This window comes from Bos indicus x Bos taurus, chromosome 8 (genome assembly GCF_003369695.1).
Source record: "Bos indicus x Bos taurus breed Angus x Brahman F1 hybrid chromosome 8, Bos_hybrid_MaternalHap_v2.0, whole genome shotgun sequence".
NCBI classification, from domain to species: domain Eukaryota; kingdom Metazoa; phylum Chordata; class Mammalia; order Artiodactyla; family Bovidae; genus Bos; species Bos indicus x Bos taurus.
The window spans coordinates 83290463-83315256 of NC_040083.1; the positions used below are offsets into that span (position 1 = coordinate 83290463).

At 42.9% G+C, this 24794-nt stretch overlaps 1 protein-coding gene across 14 annotated transcripts in view; it reads right to left on the minus strand.

The window, feature by feature from the left end:
* CDC14B (cell division cycle 14B) overlaps nt 1–8732 on the minus strand; it is a 128299-nt gene extending 119567 nt beyond the window's left edge. For 5 of the 14 annotated variants that reach the window (XM_027550264.1, XM_027550272.1, XM_027550267.1 and 2 more), the window contains exon 1: nt 8342–8567. In XM_027550264.1, the coding sequence (XP_027406065.1) occupies nt 8342–8501 (160 nt within the window). In that variant the 5' untranslated portion in view covers nt 8502–8567. Of the gene's footprint in view, nt 1–8341 lie in introns of all 14 variants that reach the window. The other 9 variants (XM_027550265.1, XM_027550257.1, XM_027550258.1 and 6 more) reach the window with 8 other exon arrangements.
* Nucleotides 8733–24794: the final 16062 nt, after the last annotated feature.

The following is a 24794-nucleotide window of genomic DNA, read 5'->3' on the forward strand; positions in this document are numbered from 1 at the left end:
AATCTACCCAAGTTTTCCTTTCTATTTAAAGACAATTATAAAAGTAATTTTAATGTGAAGGCCTTAAAGGACTTACTAAGATCAAAAATATTCTGTAGCTAGCATGGGAAGAAAAACAAAATACTGGCTACTAAAATTATTTTTTCCCAGTGTAGTAAAAAAAAAAAAAAGTAGATTTAAAGCTATCATTTCTTACCTTATTTATATTATTTTCTGACTCCCACCCCTTCCAAATAAATTAGGTTTCTGTGCCACACATTAAACATTAGAAAGGCCTCTTGAAAGGTAATTTGTTTTACCCAAAACAAACACCCTGTCTGCCAAGAGCACCACCAGTATCAACGCTTTTGGATCTGTGAAATATTCTTTAAAATGAAGGTACTAGAGCACAGTCAAGATTTAAGTTAGCCACTGTGAAAAATTTGTACTTCATCAGTAAATAATTAACTTTAAATAACCTTCTACCTGAGGCTCTCCCATGAGGTCTTTGCATTTTTTATGAAGAACTCCCCCACCCCCACCCCCCATAAACTTGGTTGCGATTTAATAGTAAGCAATATATGAACTCTTTAGTATAATAAAAATACATAACAATAGCCTCAGAAGAGTTTTGTTTTATTCCTCCTCTTACAAGAAATCTTTGAAGAGAAACCGTTAATGTTTTTCCCAAGGCAGAGAAGATTATCAGCTCGGCGCCAAACCTCCTCCGCGGCTCTGACAAATACTGAGCCAGCCTCATCTGGAGCGTTTCTGCCCTAAAGATCACATTCAGAAGCAGGGGGAGGGACACACTGCATTTTCACTGTTCTGAGTCATCGAACCTTTTGTGCAAGCACACATATGAGGGAAATGTTTGATTCTGAGCCTGAAACCCTCCCAACCATGACTGACTGCCTCAGCATGCCCGCTGTACCCCCTGCCTTGCCCGCTGCTAGCACACTTGGTATACCAGAGACCATTTTAGGAGCCCTGGTTGTCATGGAGGCACAAGGCCAGGCACTTAACATGCGTCCCTTTCATTTCATTCTCCCAACAACTCTGCAGACTTTTTAAACAGAGGAGAGAATCCAGGCTCCAAAAGGTTATTGACAATCTAGCTGTGTTCAGTCCTTGAGTGGGGAGACACCAGCTTTCCCTGGTGTCCTTGAGCCTAACTACTAGAATTAGCTCTTTAAAAACTCTACCATCAGTTTTTCTTCCCCAAAGATTTCAACCATACTATGGTTCCCCTACAGGCTAGTTCTCATTCAAACCCTCCAAGTTCTATTGCTTCAAATAAGGCAGAAAACATCACCTCCATGAGAGCAGGAACTATCTCTAGCAGTAACTTATTTTAAGCACTTAAGGGGGGGTGGGCAGGGGGCGGGTAGGGATGGGGGAAGCCTGCCAGAGTAGGTATTCATTACATGTTGAAGGAATGAAATATCTGGAAAATTAGGGCTATAATGATGGCCAACTTGCAAAGTATTAGGTTGGTGAAAAAGTAATTGTGGTTTCAGATCATGAATTTTAAATCACTACAAATAGGCTCAAACACATCTTTGTTAAACAAAATAGGAACCGTGACAATCAATACGTTTTTGCCAACGAGAAATACATTGGTTCATTCCTGTAGCGTAAAAAATCAGTGCTTCAGGATTTGACGAATTCTTGGAAAGCATTTTCTGCCTCCTGCTGGTTGTGGAAGCATTTTCCCTGCAAAAAGTTGTCAGGATGCTTGAAGATGTGGTAGTTGATTGGCAAGAGGCTGAGTAGGGCAGATGAGGCAAAACTTCATAGTCCAATTTGTTCAACTTTTGAAGCGCCGGTTGTATAGTTCGTGGTCAGGCGCTGTTGCGGAAAATTGGACCCTTTCTTGTGACCAAGGTTGGCTGCAGGTGTTGCAGTTTTTATCCAGCACATCTCAACAATTTGCTGAGCACACTTCTCAGATGTAATGATTTCAGACAGCTACAGTGGATCAGACCGGCAGCAGACCACCAAACGGTGTCCATGACCTTTCTCAGTGCAAGTCTGGCTTTGGGAAGTGCTTTGGAGCTTCTTCTCGGTCCAACTACTAAGCTGGTTGTTGCCAGTTGTCTATGAAATCCACTTTTTGTCACATGTCACAAGCCAATCAAGAAATGGTTTGCTGTTGTTGCATAGAATAGGAGAAGACAACACTTCAAAATGACAATTTTTTTGATTTCCAGTCAGCTCCTGAGGCACCCACTTATTGAGCTTTATCACCTTTCCAATTTGCTTCAAATGCCCAAAGACCACAGAATGGCTTGAGTTCTTCGGCAACTTCTCATGTAGTTGTAAAAGGATCAATTTCGATGGTCCTCTCAATAGGCCGTTGTCAACTTCCAATGGCCGGCCACCACGCGTCTCATTTTCAAGGCTTTGTCTCCTTGGCAAAACTTCTTGACCCACCTCTGCACTGTACGTTCATTAGCAGTTCCTGGGCCAAATGCGTCGCTCATGTTGTGAGTTGTTTCCACTGCTTTATGATCTATTTTGAACTCAAATAAGAAAATCACTTAAATTTGCTTTTTGATTTCCATAGTATAAAATAAACAGCAAGTAATAAGTCATTAGCAAAAAAAAAGCAAGACATACACATTAAAATGATGTATAACATAACCACATGTAAGAATATATCCCAATATCAAGCAGCAAAGTTCAACAATGTAAAATCACAATTACTTTCGTACCAACCTAATAGCATGAGCTCAGAAGGACCTGTATTGTGTACTTAGTTTGCTTATTTTTCCAAGTTTACTAGATAATTATTCATCTCTCTAAATTTAACTTTATAAATACTATTTGTCTTGCATCATCTACAAAGTAGCAGAGGAATAACTAGATGTTCAATAAATCATTTATATATAACTGTGAAGCAGCTTTATCTGTCAGAAAGAATAAAAAGCAGGTAATCAAGACTTTCCCAAAAAGAAGTTGCGTCAATTTTGCCAAAATAACATCTCGAATTCCTCAGAGGGAAAAATGGACAACTGTGAAATTTCTAGATAATCTCTTAAAAATCTTCCAGAAAACACCAGTCCAGTCAATTCAGAGTTCCCCCGAGACTATGTCAGAAATATCCAAGAAATGTCACTGGTATGCACCAGTGCCTTCCTTCCATCCTAAAAATCCACAAAGTGGTTTCCTTCTAGCTCTCTCCAACCCTAATGAAATCTGGGGAAATCCATTCTCATTCTAAGGCACAGAGCAGTTAATCTGTGTTGACTGTCGACTCCTAGCATTAATACCATCTCTGCAACCCAGTTATTCTACTTTCCCTTCATCTTTGTGCCCAAACACTCTATGTGGCAGCAACACTGAAACTGTGTTAAGTGTCCGCCTTTTTATTGTTGCCTAAGAATTAGACTCAAAGCAGATGACTAACATGATACCATCAGAAATAAAGATGCTGAAGAAATAAGCAAGTACACAAATCAAGAAAATAAATTCACACTATACACAGAGTAAGTATACACATGTTATGAATAAGAAGAAAAATGAACATTACAGACTTTGATGAGTTTCAGTTACTAAAACTCAGTAACCTCGTACATGAAACTCTTGAAGAAAAATTATTTCCTCTTTAATCAGTGCCCCAGGTTAACAGCATTCCTTTTCTATTAAGAAAACTATGCTTCTATCACTGCAAACAATGAATAATGCATGATTATTTTACACAGTAAGCATTCAATAAATTCTTGAACTAATGAATAAATTTTCCCTAATAATACCTAGCATGATTTTTAAAATCCTAAAAAGAAGGAGGGAGGAGCAATGCTGTATCTGTTCAATTTTATTTGATGAGTATCCAATACACCATGAATTGATGCTTTTAAATAACAACCCTGACCTCAATTAGAGCTTCTCCAATAAAATTATTTACTGTTACAATATACTCTTTAAACAGTAGAATATAATGGCAGACACTGAAAAAGAGTTTTTCTTCAATTTAAGACAAACCACCAAGAATATCTTTTAAGGCAGTAATTACTGTCAATTTTCTCTACTAGTCTGGAAAAAATTTTTAAAGTAAAATAAATTGAAGATGTGTACCAACTATTAAATCCTATAAATTATCAAACACAGAGATTATGCAGTAATGTATAGTCTTTAAATTTTGTTTCTATATTAACAAAGAAGAAAGGAAATGTGCTATGTCATTTATGGAGGGCTCTATTTAAGGGACAAGAATACATAGCAATCAAAAAGATTCAGATTTCTGGCCTCAAGGAGGTTCACAGGAAAATAAAAAACCTGACTGGGGAATTTCCTGGTCATCCAGGAAATTCAAGTAGGGGAACTAAGATCCCACAAGTCTTGTGGCCAAAAAAAAAAAAGAGCCTGACTGTGTCCAGCACTTTTTCCCTGGGTATTTCTCTCATCCAGATACCTAGCTCCAAATTCAACTAAAAGCCCTTCTCACTTCCCTTCTTCCTCCTGCTTCCTAACTGATAACTCATTAGGATCTTATCTTTACTCGGTTTCTCTTTAGCATTAATGTAAATAGTTTCTTTCACATGATTCACTGAAACTGCAGCAGGAAAACAGGTAAAATTCAAGCCACTGCATACGGCAAGAACTGAGTGAATGGCTAATGAGAGGTTGATGGGGTCTGCTTGGGAATAAAACCTGGGTCAATCTGCTCCTTCTAAGAGAAGTGCCCAGTTTATCAAGGAGGTGGGCCAGACAAATAGTGACCACATAACAAAGGACAGAGGAGAAGGCAATGGCACCCCACTCCAGTATTCTTGCCTGGAAAATCCCGTGGACGGAGGAGCCTGGTGGGCTGCAGTCCATGGGGTGGGGTCGCTAAGAGTCGGACACGACTGAGCAACTTCGCTTTCACTTTTCACTTTCATGCATTGGAGAGGAAATGGCAACCCACTCCAGTATTCTTGCCTGGAGAATCCCAGGGACGAGAGAGAGCCTGGTGGGCTGCTGTCTATGGGGTCGCACAGAATCAGACACGACTGAAGCGACTTAGCAGCAGCAGCAGCAACAAAGGACAGAGGAGCAAAAATAGAAATTAAACATTCCATGTTAAATGTACACACATGAAATACCCTGGGATCTATGGGAATTCAACTTACAGATAAAATAGATTGTAACAGAAATGTCAAGGGACCAAAGTTTTAAAAAAATTAAAAGTAATATATTTAAAGGCAGAGTGGGCAGAATAATGTATATTAATGTTTACAAACCAACCCCACTGGGAAAGAATCTTCACAATCCTATAACAAGTATTGGTGAATATGTGGAATAATTGATAATTGCTAGTGAGAATGCTGGTGGTACAGCTGTTTTGGAAAAAAGTCTGGCAGTTCATGGAGTTACCATGTGATCCAGAAATTCTACTCCTAGGTATATATCCAAAGGAATTCAAAACAAATGTCCACACAGAAACTTATACGTGAATGTTCATAGCAGCATTATTCATAATTGCCCTAAAAGTTCACTCACAAATGGATAAAACTGTATAAATCTGGCCTGGCCACTTTATGTTTACAGACACAGTCACACATGTAGGTAGATAAGCACACTGATGCTATCTGTGTGCAGTAAGGACTGGAAAACCTCCAAATAGCCATTTATTTATTAGCATTAAATAAATGACAATTAAGCCATACAATGCAACAATTTGTTGTTTAGCCACCGAGTCGTGTCTAACTCTTCTATGATCCCGTGAACTATAGCCCACCAGGCTCCTCTGTCCATGGGATTTCCCAAGCAAGAATACTGGAGTGGATTGCCATTTCCTTCTCCAGGAGATCTTCCCAACCCAAGGGTCAAACTAAAATCTCCTCCTGCGTTAGCAGGTGGATTCTTTACTACTGAGCCACCAGGGAAGCCCTACAATGGAACAACATGCAACCATTAAAGAGACCACTCTTGTGGGGAGGGGAGGGGAGCGCAAAAAAAAAAAAAAAAAAGAGAGAGAGAGAACAACTCTTGCTGGTATGGCACAATTTGCAGAAACTTAAATATGAGTAGAAAACTGAAGGGAAATAAGATGTTACCAGAAAGGGAGACTAATTATATTTATATATCTGTTTTGACTTTAAAAATGTGCATACACTATTTTCAGAAAACTGAGGGAAAAACAAATTGAGAAGGATGGTACCAGGTTGCCATTTGCTGAGGATGAGGTCTCAAGCCTTGCCTACAAGCCCAGTAAAAAGAAATCCCCACTTTGCATCCTAAGTTACTTTACTTATCACACCCAAACAAACTGATTTAGTACCATTTTTCCCAGGAAGACAAGACTGCCACTAAGGGATACATGGAGCAATTCTAGGGGAAGTTCATTTCCTTAACCCCCTGGGTTAATCTTACTGAGATTAGACCCGTCCGTTATGTGGGCTTGTAATATAAATAAGAGTATTGTGATTATATATGGTGCACCAATTCTTGCCTCAATATTCTGCTTGGTGATATTTTCTGATATTAATTCATTGATCACTACCTCAGTAGAGCAAGCCACACTGCATTTTTTTCTCCATAAAGAAGGAAAATTTACTTCAATGACTTTGCTGACAGAAACTTCCTTTTAAACATAGACATTTAAAAGTATATATGTATACATTTAAATCCACATATCCTACTTTATGGTATTATACTTCGTATCTATTTTGGTCTAAGCAGTAATTAAAACCAAATGAGGCAGTTCTACACGTACTAATACAAAACAATCCTTTTGCTAAGAAACACTGAAAACAATGTCCAAAACAATGCTGCGGTGCTTGGGTACGGTAGAGAATGTATACATGTAAACATGCCAGTCTATTTCTAGAAGGATTCACGAAAGACTAGCAGTGTAAGCTGCCTTCAGGTTTCGACACCCGGTTGCTGAGACCAACTTTTCTCTATATATAGTACTCCTGTTTACCTTTGGAATTAAGAATTCTGTACCAAGTAAGTGTTACTTGTCCTAAAATCAAATGTTATTCAACAAGGTCCTTCGAAGAGGTGTACATAACAAGACATAAGGACGGCGTGTGTCCTTCACCTGGGCCATCTCCTCGGCAGTGCACACCAGTGGGACCTGGGCGCAGGCTAAGCAAGAGGGCTTCACCTCCTACAGCGCCAGGCGCTAAGGTGGAGCTGGGCAGGTGCCAGTGAAGACACGGCCTTACAGCAACCTCTTCCTCCTCCCGCCTCCTCCAGTCCCCAGGGGCCTCTCATTCAATGTAGAAACCTTCCGCTCTACACTCTACTTTCTGTGAAATGCACCTTAGTTTCCAACTGCCCATCAATCTAAAAAAAACATTTCTAATAAATTTCTGTGTTTGAACATTTTCTAAATTAATGTTCTGACCACTCCAGCTCACCTGGTTTTTCAAAGGCTATGAGCGGGAAACAGTTTACATCAATAAAAACCCTACACACCGAGGTTTACACACTCCACGCCACAAATAACAGACTGAAAATTCCCTCAAAATGTAGACTAAGCTGGGCTGTTTACAAAGCGTTTCCACATACATCATCACATTTAACGCCTTCCACAAGCTTCAGGGTCAATCCTGGCAAACCCTACGGCTCCCAAATTGGATTTATAAAGTCTTCAAGACTTGTAGAAGAGGCACTAATAATAAAGCAGCTATCAAACGGCTGCTTTTCTACCTGCAATTTCTCAGAAGTGACAACTCTGGGCATTCATCACACTGAACGGTTCAAGTGCCATCAACGTGACATTCCTTCCAGAAGCAAGACAGGGGAATTATCCCGAGGTCTGGGGTGTGCTAGTGCGCGCGCTGGGGACAGGACGAGTGCAATGAGGACCAGGGCGAGGATCTGGCTTCCGCGCCCGGCCAAGGAACGCCGCCCCAGACGGGATTTCCCACAGATCAGCGGAGGTTTGGCAAACGCCAAATAAACACTGCAGCTCCGGTGCCGGAGCGTTCAGCGCGCTCGGGGAATCCTTTGGAGTGATTCGGAGGTTCAGACTCCTTAAGGGCCAACCGAGCTTGCAACCCTAGAGGCGGTATCAACTCGAATTTAGGAAAATCCCGAGGCGCCGAACAGACGCCAGCAATTTAGAAAGGTGACCCTCGGGCCATCCTTCTGGGGTAGGAGGATGCAAAACAGATAAAGTTACAGCTCTCAACAAACGCAGATGGGAACTCGGGGTTGGGGGGCGCTCCCAGAGCCAGGATCCTGAGGGGGGTGTGGCCACCCCCTGAAGGGGGCTTTTAGGGGGTGGCGTGGAGGCGTGTCAGTCGGCCCTGGGAGACGCCTCTGCTGCCTTGGGTGGGTGGGCTGGGACCCCCCCCCCGCCCCCCCGAGACGGGTGCCGCGTGTTCCAGGCGCCCCGCCATGCTCTCGCTTGCCGGCTCACCGGTGATATCCAGGTACAGATCGTCCTGCTGGTCCAGGTGGTGCAGTTCCTGCGACGTGGAGCTGCGGCTCTTCTTCACTCCCGGAGAGGACAACGAGCACCGCCGCGAGCAGGGGGGCGCGGCGGCCCAGTTCGGCCGCCGCTCGCTCTTCCGCTTCATGGAGGCGGCCGCGGCCCGTCAGGGGACCACGACCATGGCCTCGCGCGCCCACTAGCCCGCCGAAGCCCCCGCCAACCCCGCGCGCGGGCGCTCGGGGCGGCGGGCGCGGAGCGGCGCTGCGGCGACAGCAGGCGCTGGCGGAGCCCGGCGGGAGGTGGCCGCGCGAGAGCCGGAGGAGGGGCCTGGCCCACCGCGCCTGCCCCGCTCCCTCCTGCGGCCGCCGCGGGACCCGCGCAGCAGCCCTCGCTACAGCGCCTCCTGCCGCTGCCGGCGCCCCCCAGCCCGCCCCCAGGTGCCCGCAGCCCGCTGGCGCGGCCGAGCCGAAGGTGCTGCCGCCAGCGGCTGGAGCTGCCCGGGATAACCGCGCGCGCCCACCGCAGCCACTGACGCTGCAGCGGAGGACCCGGAGCACAGCGGGCCGCGGCTCCTGGGGACCCCAGGAGGGCTGTTCCGTGGAGCTTCATTCACAAAAAAGGGCCCACAAACCTCCTCGGGGCCCGCAGACTGAGGCCTTTCATTGGTCAGCGGGGCGTGACGTCACGTAGATGGGGCTTTTCTACCGGCAGGTAGTTGGTGACGCCATAAAGAAAAGTCTGAGTGGTTCCGCCAATCAAAGATAAAAGTGTGCTCGTGACCCTTGGCAACCTCCCGTACTTTTCTGCTTCTTCTGTATTACCGGAGTGCCTAGACCCCAGTTCCTAACTTCCTAAATTTAGAGAGTCACCGAAGCTTTACACAGCCTAACAACTTAACTCCAGTTCTTTGGCATGTATATATATTTTAAGTATTTCTTCGTTTCCCCTGCAATTTTGCCGAGTGAAAGGGGCTCTTGCAATGGCTACTGGCTTGGAAGAGTATGAACTTCTTAAACTGTCTGCTGTTATTATAGACTTAAGGTAGAGTTGATTTCAGAACTTAGTAACTATTAAATCAGCTACGCTCTTTTTATTTCATTCTGACCCATGCCCACAATTCGAATAGACCAGGCAAAGGGCTATTTAAGAGGACAAAAAAATCTACCGTGGAAACAACGACTTGCCATAATGGTTTGCACCTCGAAGTCCTTCATCTCGGAATCCTGCATCCAAATTGCATGCCAGGTGCTAAGTTTTGTTTTTGTTTTTTTAACCTAAGGTATCAACAGGTCCTTAGGTAAAATACTATATTGAACGTTGAAGTAAAATCAGTATTGCAGTATTGAAGCAAGTGACGAATTTAATCCATTACCTTTTATCAGGCAAACTGTAAAGTTATATTCCTTTTTTTTTTTCCTACTGGGTTAAAATAATGCCTGGTCTTTCTAGAACTTAACCAAAACTGTCATTTTGGAAGGCCTTTAAATTTCCATGATGGCATGGAAAAGGTTGACAAGACTGGAGGGCAGTATTTAGATTTCATATCCCCCAAATTCCTAATTTTTCACCAGTAAACGTTTTACACTGCAATTGCTGCCAGCCTCTAGAAGAAAAAAGATGAATTTGAGTCAGTTCCCCAGGAAGCCTCTCAGAAATGCAAATTTCCATGAAGTACCTCCCAGAGGGGCATTGACTTCTACAGTTGAAGGCCTTTGCCTAAAGCACTACTAATTAAGGAGAAATGGGGTTTGGGGAAAGCTGTGTCTGTGTGACTGTGGCTTTTGAACAGTCTGGAACTAGAGGTCTGCCACTTAGACCTGAAACTTAGTAATCATGTTCATTCTCCCCTTGCCCCATAAGGAAATCAGTCAGGGAAGGCCTTAAATTTAAAATGATCTACATGTTGTCTGTAAGGGTAGCAAAGAAGCAAGAGAGTTGGGAGGCTGTGAAGTACTGGTGCAAACACAGCCTATACAAGCAGAAACCTACCCAACCTGTTGCAGGAAGGCGGACCCCTTCCAGGGCCCGAAACTGGGCTCTTGTCTAACACTCAGAAATGAATTGTCCAAGGAGACACATGTGCTGACAAAACAAGAGATTTTATTGGGAAAGAGCACCTGGGTGGAGAGCAGTAGGGTAAGGGATCCTAGGAGAACTGCTCTGCCGCTTGGGTCGCAGTCTCCGGTTTTATGGTGATGGGATTAGTTTCTGGGTGGTCTTTGGCCAATCATTCTAATTCAGAGTCTTTCCTGGTGGCGCACGCATCACTCAGCCAAGATGGATGCTAGCGAGAGGGATTCTGGGAAGTGGACGGACACGCGGTGTCTCCTTTTGACCTTTCCCAAACTCTTCCGGTTGGTGGTGGCTTATTGGTGGTGGCTTATTAGTTCCGTATTCCTTATCAGGATCTCCTGTCATAAAACAACTCATGCAAATGGTTACTATGGTGCCTGGCCAGGGTGGGCAGTTTCAATCAGTGTGCTTCCCCTAACAATCCCACTTCCTCTGTTTTGACTGAGAAGAGGAGGCCTTTCGCACTGAACTGAGGCTCAGTGATAGAACGGCTGCCGTTTTTTCAGACTACCTGTCATTTTACAAGAGTAGGTCTTGGTTTTTGTTTTATTGTCTTGATGCCGAGCAGAGCCCTGTGGGACTCCTGGGCATGGAGGCCTTTTTGTACCCCATTTCTTATAGGCAAGACTCCAGCCTCCATGACTTTCTCTCAGTTCCAAATGGCAGAACAGTTGCTAAAGAAAAGAGGAACAGCAAGGAAACCACCTGAAGCAAGATTAAAGGACCAGAGAGGCTTATCATTTCATGGCAAATCGATGGAGAAACACTGGAAACAGTGACAGACTTTATTTTAGGGGGCTCCAAAATCACTGCAGATGGTGACTGCAACCATGAAACTAAAAAGACGCTTACTCCTTGAAAGAAAAGTTATGACCAACCTAGACAGCATATTCAAAAGCAGAGACATTACTTTGCCAACAAAGGTCCATCTAGTCAAGGCTATGGTTTTTCCTGTGGTCATGCATGGATGTGAGAGTTGGACTATAAAGAAAGCTGAGCGACGAAGAATTGATGCTTTTGAACTGTGGCGTTAGGAGAAGACTCTTGAGAGTCCCTTGGACTGGAGATCCAACCAGTCCATCCTAAAGGAGATCAGTCCTGGGTGTTCATTGGAAGAACTGATGCTGAAGCTGAAACTCCAATACTTTGGCCACCTGATGCAAAGAACTGACTCATTGGAAAAGACCCTTGTGCTGGGAAAGATTGAAGGCAGGAGGAGAAGGGGCCGACAGAGGATGAGACGGTTGGATGGCATCACTGACTCAACGGACATGAGTTTGAGTAAACTCTGGGAGTTGTTGATGGACAGGGAGCCCTGACGTGCTGCAGTCTATGGGGTCACAAAGAGTTGGACACGACTGAGTGACTGAACTGAACTGAGGCCTATCAAGATTAGGAAACTGGACCACCTAAGACCCTGAACACATGGTAATCTTGTCAGCAGCCACACCCTCTTGAAACTTTTCAGAAGGAAGAATACAAGACTGTTACTGCCTTGATCTTTATCCAATACTCCTTCTGACTATATAACCTTTCTCTGCTCACCAGGAAGTGGGCCACAGTTCTAGTGCTAGCCTACTGTGTTCCTCCTTTGCCTGGCAAAGTAATAAAGCCATTCTTTCTTTCTCCTCCGTAATTCTGTCTCCGTATTTCCCTTTGGCACTGGTGCACAGAGAGCTAAGATTTTGGTAACAGTATTGAGGTATAATTGACATATAACATTATATTAGTTTCAGTTGTACAAATAGTAATTTGAGCAAAATATCACAGTAAATCTGGTTAACATTGAGTAGGTCTTGTTTTGAATAGAGGATACATGGGAGTTGTCCAGTTGGCTCCTTAGATTAAAGAAATTCAAGTACTCTTTGACATTCTGTTTATTTGAGAGTGACTTATCTAAATGTCAGGCTAAGGTTAAGATGTCAAGAAGTTCACTTATATCAATTTGTTTTCTCTCACCTTCAAATGCAATGTTCAGGCTAGAAACTCTAATAAGATACATATGATTTCAGTAAAAGAAAAAGTTAAAAATATCAATAACTATACTGTTAACATTTTCACATTTTACAAACATTAAAATTATATGGTTTTGTTAAGTATAACATCATTAAGAGAGAAGTTACATGATGACACTTTGAAATTATGTAGAAATATCTTCCATTTTGGGGAATAGGTAGTCCATATGTGAAGCATAGTCTTCCCTGACAGCTCAGTTGGTAAAGAATCCTCCTACAATGTTGGAGACCCAGTTCAATTCCTGGATCGGGAAGACTCTCTGGAGAAAGGATAGGCTACCCACTCCAGTATTCTTGGGCTTCCCTGGTGGCTCAGTTGGTAAAGAAGCTGCCTGTAATGCGGGAGACCTGGGTTTGATCCCTGGGTTGGGAAGATCCCCTGGACGGGGAGGGCATGGAAACCCACTCCACTATTCTTGCCTGGAGAATGCCTATGGACAGAGGAGCCTGACGGGCTGCAGTCCATAGGGTCACAAAGAGTTTGACACAACTGAATAACCAAGCACACCATAGCATGTGAAGTATACACATCAAAATTTATATTTTGTTTTTAGGTTGTGTTTAGACAGTTGCAGAAAAGTGCTATTACTCATTGATACTTGTTTTGAGTGTAACACATCTCTTGAACAAATTAACTCTTTCCATTGTTCAATAAGCTGAACTCTGGGCTCTGGAGAATTTGGCCACAGGAAATGTAGTTTAGCTTGCTTTTTTGGTTGGCTAATTTGTTTTTCAGATTGACCATTGATCATAGAATTTTAGAGCCTGAAAGCACCTTGGACAATATTTGGTGTAAGGCTGTCCTTTCACAGTAAGGACATAGGGACCCACATAAGTTGCAGTGGCAGCGCTTGGGGCCAGAATCCAGACATTTCCCAGGGTTCTGATTGTCTTTCCTTGAACTGGCAGAGCTTAGAGAACAAGTGCAAGTGCATCTGGTTGTGATCTCAACATCATGGGTAGCACAGTATAAAGTTAAAAAGGGAAGGGAGGGGTTCTCTAAAACAGTCCTTTCTACTAGGCAAATTGACACTGAAAGGAAAACAAATATGGAACATTTTCTTATATATTTTAGGTGACTCGTATTATGAAAATTTTAAAATGTTACTCTAAAGTTAATAAAAACTAGTGGGTATATATATAATGCTAAAGTCTCAGATGATAATATAGATTTCAGAATCAGTGAATTACAGCTTTAACTATGTGAAGATAATTTGTTTAAGATCAAATTGTCATAAAGACTTAGAGGGTTTAGATAGGGTTTAGATAGTTTTGAATGTATTTTTCCTAAATACGTTAGGAAATCTTCACTAGCTCAAATCTTCACTAGTTCAAATCTTCACTAGCATATTTAAGGAGAATTGGTTTTATTTCATTGGTTCTTCTGATAATCTCAGTGTTAATCTGAAATCCCCCATGTTCCTGACCCTGAGACTGAAATTCTCTTAGAATTCCAAGAAAAAAGAAAAAGATATATAATTATATATATGATATTTGTGTGTGCGTGTGTGTGTATATATATATATATATATAGAGAGAGAGAGAGAGAGAGAGTTTTGTTTTTTTAGCTACCGCCACATGCTGGACACAGTACTAAGGGCTCCACACAAATGCCCTGTTTGATGCTATGGTTCTTGTTTTCTAGATGAACACTTCCTCATTTGGACAGGTCAAGGCAGTTACCTCACCCACCTTCTGCAATGAGTTTGGTTTGAAAACCCATGTCTCTTTCTTGGGGCCAGCACAATTCATCACAGGTTGAGAACAGAGTCTGAAGAAATCTTTCCTTGTAGGTGGGTTTCTGAAATTGAATAACCTCTGTGTGTGCTTAGTCGCTCAGTCATGTCCAACTCTGCAACCCCATGGACTGTAGCCTGCCAGGCTTTTCTTTCCATGGGGAATTCTCCAGGCAAGAATACTGGAGTGGGTTGCCATTCCCTTCTCCAGGGGATCTTCCCAACCCAGGAATCAAACCCAGGTCTCCCGAATTGCAGGGGGATTCTTTACCATCTGAGCCACCAGGGAAACACTATAGTGATGTAAATGTAAATTTTGATTGATTTTTTTGGACCTCAGATCAGACCCTAGTGTTGTAGATTTTAAAAACAATAATCCCGAAGGTAACTTGGGTATTTTGGTTATGTTCATTTCTTCCCACCAAATAATAATAATAGTAATAATAATGGAATAATGGGATGTTGGAGTGAAGGTGGGATAGAGAAGAGAATTCTGGTTGAGGCATATGATCAAGTAGGACTAAGGATGCTTTCACCCCAAAGCCAAAGAGGCTTGTGCTTAAGGAACTCAGTGAGAAATGCCAAACTCCTTCACATTACCTTTACCTTGTAAAACATGCTTAAATGCCTTTCACGTACTCTCAGATATTCAATATGTCAATAGAGAAGAAGTTAGTAATTTGAAAACAAATGGAAAATTATTCTTAAAGATCAGTATATTCATGAGCTCCTTGGCTAAACGCTTCTACCAAGGGTGAATGAAAGTACATACTCATTACTAGCTTTTTAAATCTAGGTTTTATTTTGTGATAGTGGCTTGTCACTTCCAAGAATTTTTAGTAAGGAATTCTTCCTTTTCTTTTGTTTTATTGCATATGACCTGAACTTCCCAGGTGGCTCAGTGGGTAAAGAATACGCCTGCACTGTTGACACAAAGGAGACGCAGGTTCCATCCCTGGGTCAGGAAGACCCCCTGGAGGAGAGGGATGCTGAAGCAGAAACTCCAATACCTTGGCCACCTGATGCAAAGACCTGACTCATTGGAAAAGACCCTGATGCTGGGAAAGATTGAGGGCAGAAGGAGAAGGGGATCACAGAGAACGAGATGGTTGGATGGCATCACCAACTTGGACACGAGTTTGAGCAAGCTCCGGGAGTTGGTGAAGGACATGGAAGCCTGGCGTGCTGCAGTCCATGTGGTTGCAGACATGGCTGAGTGACTGAACAACAACACCAACATACTCTCCAGCAAGAAATGACATGTTTAGGACAACTGAAGACATTTGTATATGGACTGGGCACTATGTGATATTAGGGAAATACTGTTAAATGTTTGGGATATGATAATAATATGGCTATATAGGATAATGATCTTATTCTGGTGGTACAGACTGAATTGTATCTCCCAAAAATTCATATTTTGAACAACGTGATGGTATTAGGAGATGCGGCATTTGGGAGGTTATTATATTTAGATGAAGTCAAGAGGGTATGGCCTGCATGTTGTGATTAGCACTCTTATAAGAAGAGGAAAAGAGTGAGGACACATCTAGAAGATAGTTGTCAACAAACCAGGAAGGGCGTCATCGTCAGCAATCGACTCCAGCAGCACCTTGGACCTCCAGGAGGTAGCAGTGAGCTGTGGCTTGAAGCAAGATCTTAGTTCCCTGCCCAAGAATTGAACCTGAGTTCAGTTCAGTGACTCAGTTGTGTCCGACTCTGCAACCTCATGGACTACAGCATGCTAGGCTTTCCTGTCCATCTCCAACTCCTGAAGCTTGCTCAAACTCATGTCCATCAAGTCGGTGATGGCATCCCACCTCTGTCGTTCCCTTCTCCTGCCTTCAATCTTTCCCAGCATCAGGCTCTTTTCCAATGAGTCAGTTCTTTGCATCAGGTGAATCCCATTCATAAGTCAGTTCTTTGCATCAGAACCTTAGTAGCCTGGGTGAAAACCAGGAATCCTAGCCCCTAGCCCTCCAGGGGCTAGAGGCTAGAAGATAAGTTGTCCTCACTCTTGCCTTCATTGAAAACTGAATTTATCAAGGAGGCAAAAACTGTACAAACAGGTACAAAGTTTATTACTAGAGACACAGCACAATAAGTGGGGAGCACATAGAAAAACTATTTATTTAAGACAGAAGGGAGTGGAGACAGACACCCTGAGAAGAAAGTTTGTGGGAGTCCTCTCTAATGAGGAGGAGTACACCAGAGAGGTGATCTAAGTGACTTATACAGGGCAGTTCTTCCTGATCTTTGTTTACCTTTGGTCAATTATCGCATTTCTTTTCCATATCTGACTTGTCCTAGGGTTCTCCCCAACATGCATGTGCATCTTTTTGCCAACATGGATTCCAGTAGAGAAGCCTTGGGGAGGTTGATGCCACCTATTATGGGGAGGCACCCTCCGCATCTTTGAAAACTCCCCCAAGGAGTTTTTCTGCATATATGTAGTCAGGGAGATCTCCTTGTCCTCAAGACTGAGAAATATGTGGTCTCTTTATCTTTTGTCCATGCAGGATTCAGCTCCTCCTTGCTCCTGCCATTCTTTGCCTTGAGTATCTGTCCACAAGGGACAGATTCCAGCTGCTCAGCCTGGGGTCTATCTAGGTCTATCTCCTGCCTCACCTTGATCTTGGACTTCTCAGGTTCCGGAAATAATAGAAATAATTGTCTGTTGTATAAACCACTCAGACTGTGGTATTTTTGTTATAGCAGCCCAAGCCAGATAATGCATCCAGTAAGATACATACTGGAGAAGGAAATGGCAACCCACTCCAGTGTTCTTGCCTGGAGAATCCCAGGGACGGAGGAGCCTGGTGGGCTGCCGTCTATGGGGTCGCACAGACTCGGACACGACTGAAGCGACTTAGCAGCAGCAGCAGCAGCAGCAGGGTTTATCTGGAGAAGGCAATGGCACCCCAATCCAGCACTCTTGCCTGGAAAATCCCATGGACGGAGGAGCCTGGTAGGCTGCAGTCCATGGGGTCGCTAAGAGTCGGATACGTCTGAGCGTCTTCACTTTCACTTTTCACTCTCCTGCATTGGAGAAGGAAATGGCAACCCACTCCAGTGTTCTTGCCTGGAGAATCCCAGGGACGGGGGAGCCTGGTGGGCTGCCGTCTATGGAGTCGCACAGAGTCGGACACGACTGAAGCGACTAAGCAGCAAGATACATACTGAAGAACTTATGGATAAAGTGTCAGAGTGTAACCATTTAAATGGTTCTGTAATTGTGTACCCTATATCACCTTCTGGGAGAAGGCAGTGGCACCCCACTCCAGTACTCTTGCCTGGAGAATCCCATTGACGGAGGAGCCTGGTAGGCTGCAGTCCATGGGGTCTCGAAGAGTCGGACACGATTGAAGTGACTTAGCATAGCATAGCATATCACCTTCTATCTGCCTGTCCTTCTATCTATGCAGCAACTATGGCAAAGTAATAAAAATTGTTAAATCCAGGTAATGGTTACTTGTTTTTTCATTGTCTTTCCACTTTTTTCTGTTTGAAATGTTTATAATCAAAGTCAATTTTTCTTTATATTCCTACATACATTTTAATTCTTACTTTGATTTTTCCTGGAATAGCATTCAATAGCTAGACTAATTTGAGGAAAATATATATATTCACAGGATTGAATTTCTTTAGTTAATGGTAAAGGTATAATTTTCAATTTATTTATGTCTTTTTATGCCCTTCAGTAAGTAAACCATCATAGGTTAACTAGGAGGCATTGCATGATTTTGCTGCAGTTGTGAAAGGGCCTTTTTTACTTTTACATAATTTCTGCTTGGTCTTTGCTGATGGATAAGGAAGCTTACTGACTTTATGTATTGTTCTTTTGGCTTCCCAGGTGGCACTGATGGTAAAGAACCCACCTACCAATGCAGAAGACATAAGAGATGAGGTTTTGATTCCTGGGTTGGGAAGATTCCCTGAAGGAGGGCATGACAACCCATTTCAGTATGCTTCCCTGGAGAATCCCATGGACAGAGGAGCCTGGCAAACTACAGTCCATAGGGTCACAAAGAGTTGGACACAACTGAAGTGACTTAGCACACAGCACATTGTTCTTTTATCCTATGATTGGTACTAAAATGTATAGCCTATATTTATAGTAAGAAATGCAAATTTTTTCTCATTAAATATATACATCTCAAGCTTCTTTTGTTCACCGGGGAGACAGCATTTTAAATTATTTTCCAGACTAATTTTAGTTCCTTCTCCTGACTTCTCACAAGGCCCAGAGGTCTACTGGTGCAAAAGAAATTACACCTATTACAATCTGACCAAAGAGGAAAACCAACTACATCTGGGAGACTCTTGTTTATACCAAGGCCAAACAACTCTATTTTAGCCCCATCTTTGGGCAATGCAGTCTCTCATCATCTCATCTTTTAATTGTAAAGGAGGCTTTGTGAGGATTTATTAATCTTACGTTGAGAATAAACTCTGGGGGTATGGTCGGTAAAATTGTGATTTCAGCTACAGAAATTTCCTGCTGTATTTATTTCAGATAGGCTTTTAAAAGGAGAAGGCAATGGCACCCCCACTCCAGTATTCTTGCCTGGAAAATCCCATGGACAGAGTAGCCTGGTAGGCTGCAGTCCATGGAGTTGCAAAGAATCGGACACGACTGAGCGACTTCACTTTCACTTTTCACTTGCATGCATTGGAGAAGGAAATGGCAACCCACTCCAGTGTTCTTGCCTGGAGAATCCCAGGGACGGCGGAGCCTGATGGACTGCCCTCTATGGGGTCGCACAGAGTCGGACACGACAAGTGACTTAGCAGCAGCAGCAGGCTTTAAAAAAAAAAAAATCAAGGTATAATTCAGTTCAGTTCAGTCGCTCAGTCGTGTCCGACTCTTTGCGATCCCATGAATCGCAGCACGCCAGGCCTCCCTGTCCATCACCAACTCCTGGAGTTCACCCAAAACCATGTCCATCGAGTCGGTGATTCCATCCAGCCATCTCATCCTCTGTCGTTCCCTTGTCCTCCTGCCCCAATCCTTCCCAGCATTAGGGTCTTTTCCAATGAGTCAACTCCTCACATGAGGTGACCAAAGTATTGGAGTTTCAGCTTCAACATCAACATACAATAAAAGCAAAGATTTTAGGTATTAGTTCAGTGAGTTTTAAAATTATATACACCTGTGTAACTGAGGCAAGAGGTAGTCCCTCTGACCTCACCCTCATCTGATGTAGATATTCCAAGAGGAAAATATTCAGGACAATTGATAGAGGTGGCTGAGCCTTGCCCAGGTAGAAGATATAAGACCACATATTTCGCATTCTTGAAGTCAGAAGACCTCCTCGACCACACATGTGCAGAAAGGCTGTGCTGTGCTTAGTCGCTCAGTTGTGTCTGACTTTGTGACCCATGGACTGCAGCTACTTGGAGGTCAAAGGAGAGTAATGTCAAGAGATGCTCTGCCCATATGTAGAATTCATCTTGGCTAAGAGATGTGTGTGCACACATGGGAGGATGCTGAGATATACCAAATATGGACTCTGAACCAGGCAAGTCGAAATGATTGGCCAAAGGAAACCCAGAAGAAACACCCCATAAAAGTCATTCAAACTACCACGAGGGCGCCACTCTCTTTGAGCCCACCTGTGTGTCTATCCACTACATGTATCTCTTTTTCCTCCTAACAAATCCTTGTTTTACTACTTTCCATCTTTATGGGAATACTTTTTCTGCAAAGCCAACAAGCCAGGGCCTTGTCACTGACCACTGGTATAGTGGCTAGGATTTGGTGCTCTCACTGCCATGACCTGACCTCAATCTCTGGCCGGAACGGAAGCCGATGCTGGGAGCGAGCTCCACCCGTGGCAAAGGTCATGAGGAAGGAGGCTTGGCATACGCAAAGGTGGGATCGAGCCTCAGGAGTTCCCCTGGAAATTCTCAAGCATTTACCCCCCAAACCAGAGTCTGCCTACTTTCTGCTTTGTGCTTTCACCTACACCTCTGACTTTACGGGGGGCTGTCCCCCACTACTTCTCTCTGAAAAAAGAGTTAGCTTACAGCTCCAGTTAACAATTCCTGGGTGTGACAGTGTTTCAACCTACAAACTCCCTTGGAAGTCCTCTAGCCTGCCTGAATAGATTTTTCCGGCCACATGTGATTGCTCAGAGCCTCCCAACTGTGAGAGGCATGAGATGTTCTAAACTGTCTAAATACAGATTCCTTTGAGCAGTTAAAAGATTGATTAGAAATTGTATTGGTGAAGGGATTTTCACTTGTTGGGCCAATGTTTGCTGCTAAGTTTCCATATCCCTTACCTGCTGTGTCCCTGGCAGTGTATTGATTAATGTAATTGGTGTAAGTAGTAGCTTTAATGTTTGTAACATAGGACCCTTGAATTAATTCTTTTTCTTGTTATAGCCCACCACACCTTTGCTCTGTAGAAATGCAACTTTATCTAATGCTTTTGGAGGGTGGCTCCTGACCAGTCACCTTTAGAGAAAAATAAGTTTTCTGAAGAAAGGGTCTTAAAATGTTAACAGGCCTCCGGGCCAGAAGATGATGCAAATCACCTAAGCTTTTGCATATGATAAGTTTGCAGGAAGAAAGCCTGGCTTGCTGCAGGACTCTACCCCTTCCCCCATTATCCTCTATGCATAACTTAAGGTATAAAAACTACTTTGGAAAATAAAGTGTGGGCCGTGTTTACCGAAACTTGGTCTCCCCATGTCGTTCTTTCTCTCACCTTCTGGCTGAATTATTCAGCCTCTTTTCTCCACTGAATTTCCTCACTGAGCTATCATTATTTCAGCCTCTTTTCTTCACTGAATTTTCCTACTGAGCTATCCTTCTTCTATTACTCTTTATATCCTTAATTAACATTTAATTAAGCAGTTGTTTCCTGATCCTCGCCGACGCCGTCCCCGCTTCGAATTCCCTGGATCCACCGGGGCTGGACCCCGGCAAGCCCCCTTCAAGCCACTGCAGGCTGAGGCCACCTGAGGTCGTAACAATCACCCAAAACAAGATACAGAATCATGGGCCCTTTAAAAATACCATTCATGCAAAGACGAGCGTTGTTCCTGGTGTCAGGCCTTTATCTTGACCATCCCCTTGCCGTTCCAATTCATCCCCCACTCTTCCATTGCCCCTGCTTGCTGCTCTCCATCGTCTCTGACACCTCTTGGTGCCATGCCTCAGTTTCTGGAACTTTCCTCCTGTTCTCCCACCCTGACTGAGCTGGATGGTCTCTGCTTCCTGGAGTTTTGGTCCTTTTCCTCATTGTAGGACTTGGCTGTTCTCTGCTGGACTCTGCAGACCCAAGTTGTCCCTGCCTTTGGCCCCAGCTGCTGGGCCAAGCCCACCAGGCTTCCTCCCACTGAGGCTTGGTGGTGGTAGGACAGAGCTTGTGTGGTTAGTAATCAGGAGAGATAATCAGGTAATCTGAAGTAGCTAATAGCTTCCTTCACCTTACAACAAATATTTTTCTTTCCAATTGTTGCAGGATAAGAAAGGCATCCTTGTCTGACTCTGCCCTTATCCACACAGTTAGAAGTAAATTAAAGGCATCAATTTCAAGTCACTTCTTTAGTTGTAGAAGGATGAAAGCAAATTATTCTTTATCTCATGTTGTGGCTAAGAGGAAATTCCCTACAAAGATTTTTTCAGCTTTCAAAGAAAACTAGCTACCAATTCCAATACACTGGATTTTCTGCCTTTTTGTTACAAATTTTCCCATCTATGAGGAAATCCTAGCTCAATCTTGGTTCTCCACTTGCACCTACTATTTCCTAGAGGAGTAGGAAAGGCAGGAAAGAGTAAATTGTACAGATCTAGAGTTTTAAATTTTTACATGGTGGAAGGTTTTCACTACTCATGATTTTTTTTCTTCCTCAGTGATACCAGAGCACAAATAAATGGGCAGATGAAGTTGGATTCTCCATTAATTTCCTTTCCATTTAAAGATATTCAAGTGAGTAGTGAATCATTTTATCCAAAGGTAGGGGCTATGTCAAAGACCTGAAATGATCCATAATAAAGGCAGTTTCTAGAAATTGTTTGCTAAGGTGTATTTTCATTTAACAATATTTATTGAAAGAAAAGCAATTATGTTTTCACATTTAATATATTAATTCTTTCAGTTTATGTATTACTAAAAATTATATTTAAACTAATGCTTCTGACTGAAATATAACTGTGAAAATAACACTAAAATGTATTTATAGATTCCAAGTTTTGAGTTTGGGGATCAGACATGTCCTGGACTATGTTGCACCCTGTTCCCCTGCTGCTGCTAAGTCACTTCAGTCGTGTCTGACTCTGTGCAACCCCACAGACAGCCGCGCACCAGGCTCCCCCGTCCCTGGGATTCTCCAGGCAAGAACACTGGAGTGGGTTGCCATTTCCTTCTCCAATGCATAAAAGTGAAAAGTGAAAGTGAAGTTACTCAGTTGTGTCCTACCCTCAGCGACCCCAGGGACTACAGCCCACCAAATTCCTCCGTCCATGGGATTTTCCAGGCAAGAGTACTGGAGTGGGGTGCCATTGCCTTCTCCTAGTAAACTTTTAAAATGGCAAATCTAATCATAATTTACTATCAGTTAAAATATTCTAACAGCTCGTAGCCCAATGTAGGGAAAGCCTTCCTGAGTTTATTTTCTGAACTGTTCTGTACATTTCCATGATAGTCATCTTTAATTTTTGTCTTTTTTCTTCAAGCTTTATTTAGATATAATTGACATATAGCACAGTATAAGTTTAAGGTGTACAGTATAAGGATTTGAGTTTTTAAAAATTTTTTGTTTGTTTTGAAAGTTTTAAAACCTATGGAAAAGTTAGTTTAGGGACAATAATATCTGAACTATCTGAGAATAAGTTACAGACATCATGACTGTATCTCCCAAGGACAGGGACATTTTCTTACACAAACATATTATCAAATATTATCAAAAATTTAGTCCTTTGTCAAACTTCACCAGTTGTCTTAATACTGTCTTTTATAGCATTTTCCCCCCTGACCCAGGAAAAAATCCTTTTCCTAAAGACTAGCTTCATGATGCACATTTTTACAGGAGTTCTCTGCTGTGATGGTACATCCTTGATACATCAGATTAGGAAATCCAGAATGTTCGTTTCCCCCATTCCGTGAATGCTCAGTTGTTCAGTCATCTCCAGCTCTTTGTCACTCTATGGCCTGTAGCCTGCCAGGGTCCTCTGTCCATGGGATTTCCCAGCAAGAATACTGGAGTGGGTTGCCACTTCCTTCTCCAGGGGATCTTACCCAAGGATCAAACCTGCGTCTCCAGTACCTTCTGCATTGGCAGGTGGATTCTATGTCACTGCACCACCAGGGAAGGCCTCCCCCATTCCAGGTAATCCATGAAACCTTTCATTCATTAAGCAGTTCTCTGTCAGATTTTCCACTGTAAAGATGTATTTTTTCTGTTTGTATCTAATAAATGATTTGTGAAGAGATACTTTATAAACTTCCACCCAGTGATTCAGTACAGAGTGAAGACTCCAAATGAGTTGCTACTATACTGTACTATACTATACAGTGCAGACTGGTGATTTTCTACTTGTCTTCTACATTCATATATTAACATTCTAGACCTTTCTCCAAATTACAGAAATTTCTCCAAATTCTAGATGTTTCTCCAAAGAAGACATACAGATGGCCAATCAGCACATGAAAAGATACTCATCATTGCTAATTATTAGAGAAATGCAAATCAAAGCTGCAGTGAGGTACCATCTCACACCAGTCAGAATGGCCATCATTAAAAAATCTACAAATAATATGGGATTTCCCTAGTGGTCCAGTGGTTAAGACTCCTTGGTCCCACTGCAGGGAAGATGGGTTTCATCCCTGACCAGGGAACCAAGACCCCACATGCCACATAGTGTGGCCAAAACAATTTTTTTTTTAATCTCTACAAATAATACATGTTGGAGAGGGTGTGGAGAAAAGGGAACCCTCCTACACTTTTAGTGGGAATGTAAATTAGTGCAGCCATTTTATGGAACTCAGTGTGGAGGTTCCTCAAAAAACTACAACTTGAGTTGTCACATGATTGAGCAATCCTATGGGCATATACCCAGGCAAAACCATAATTTGAAAAGATTCATGTACCCTAATGTTTCTTTTGTTTGTTTGGGGTTTTTCTGGCCATTCGATGTGGCATACAGGATCCTATTTCCCCAACCAGGGATCAAACTTATGCCCCTTGCAGTAGAGTTGCTGTCTTAACCACTGGACCACCAGGGAAGTCCCACACCCCAGTGTTTATTGCAGCATTATTTACAATAGCCAAGATATGGAAACAACCAAAATGTCCATCAACAGATGAATGGATAAAGAAGATATGGTATACACATACAATGGAATGCTACTCAGCCACAAAAAAGAATGAAATAATGTCATTTGTAGCAACATGGATAGACCTAGAGATTATCATACTAAGTGACAGAAAGACAGAATGTATTAGTATTAGTATGTCTTATCATACTAAGACAGAAAGAAAAAGACAAACACTGTATGATATCACTTACATGTGGAATCTAAAATATAACACAAATGAACATATCTATGAAACAGAAAGACAGATACAGAGAACAGACTTGTGGTTTCCAAGTGGGGGTGGG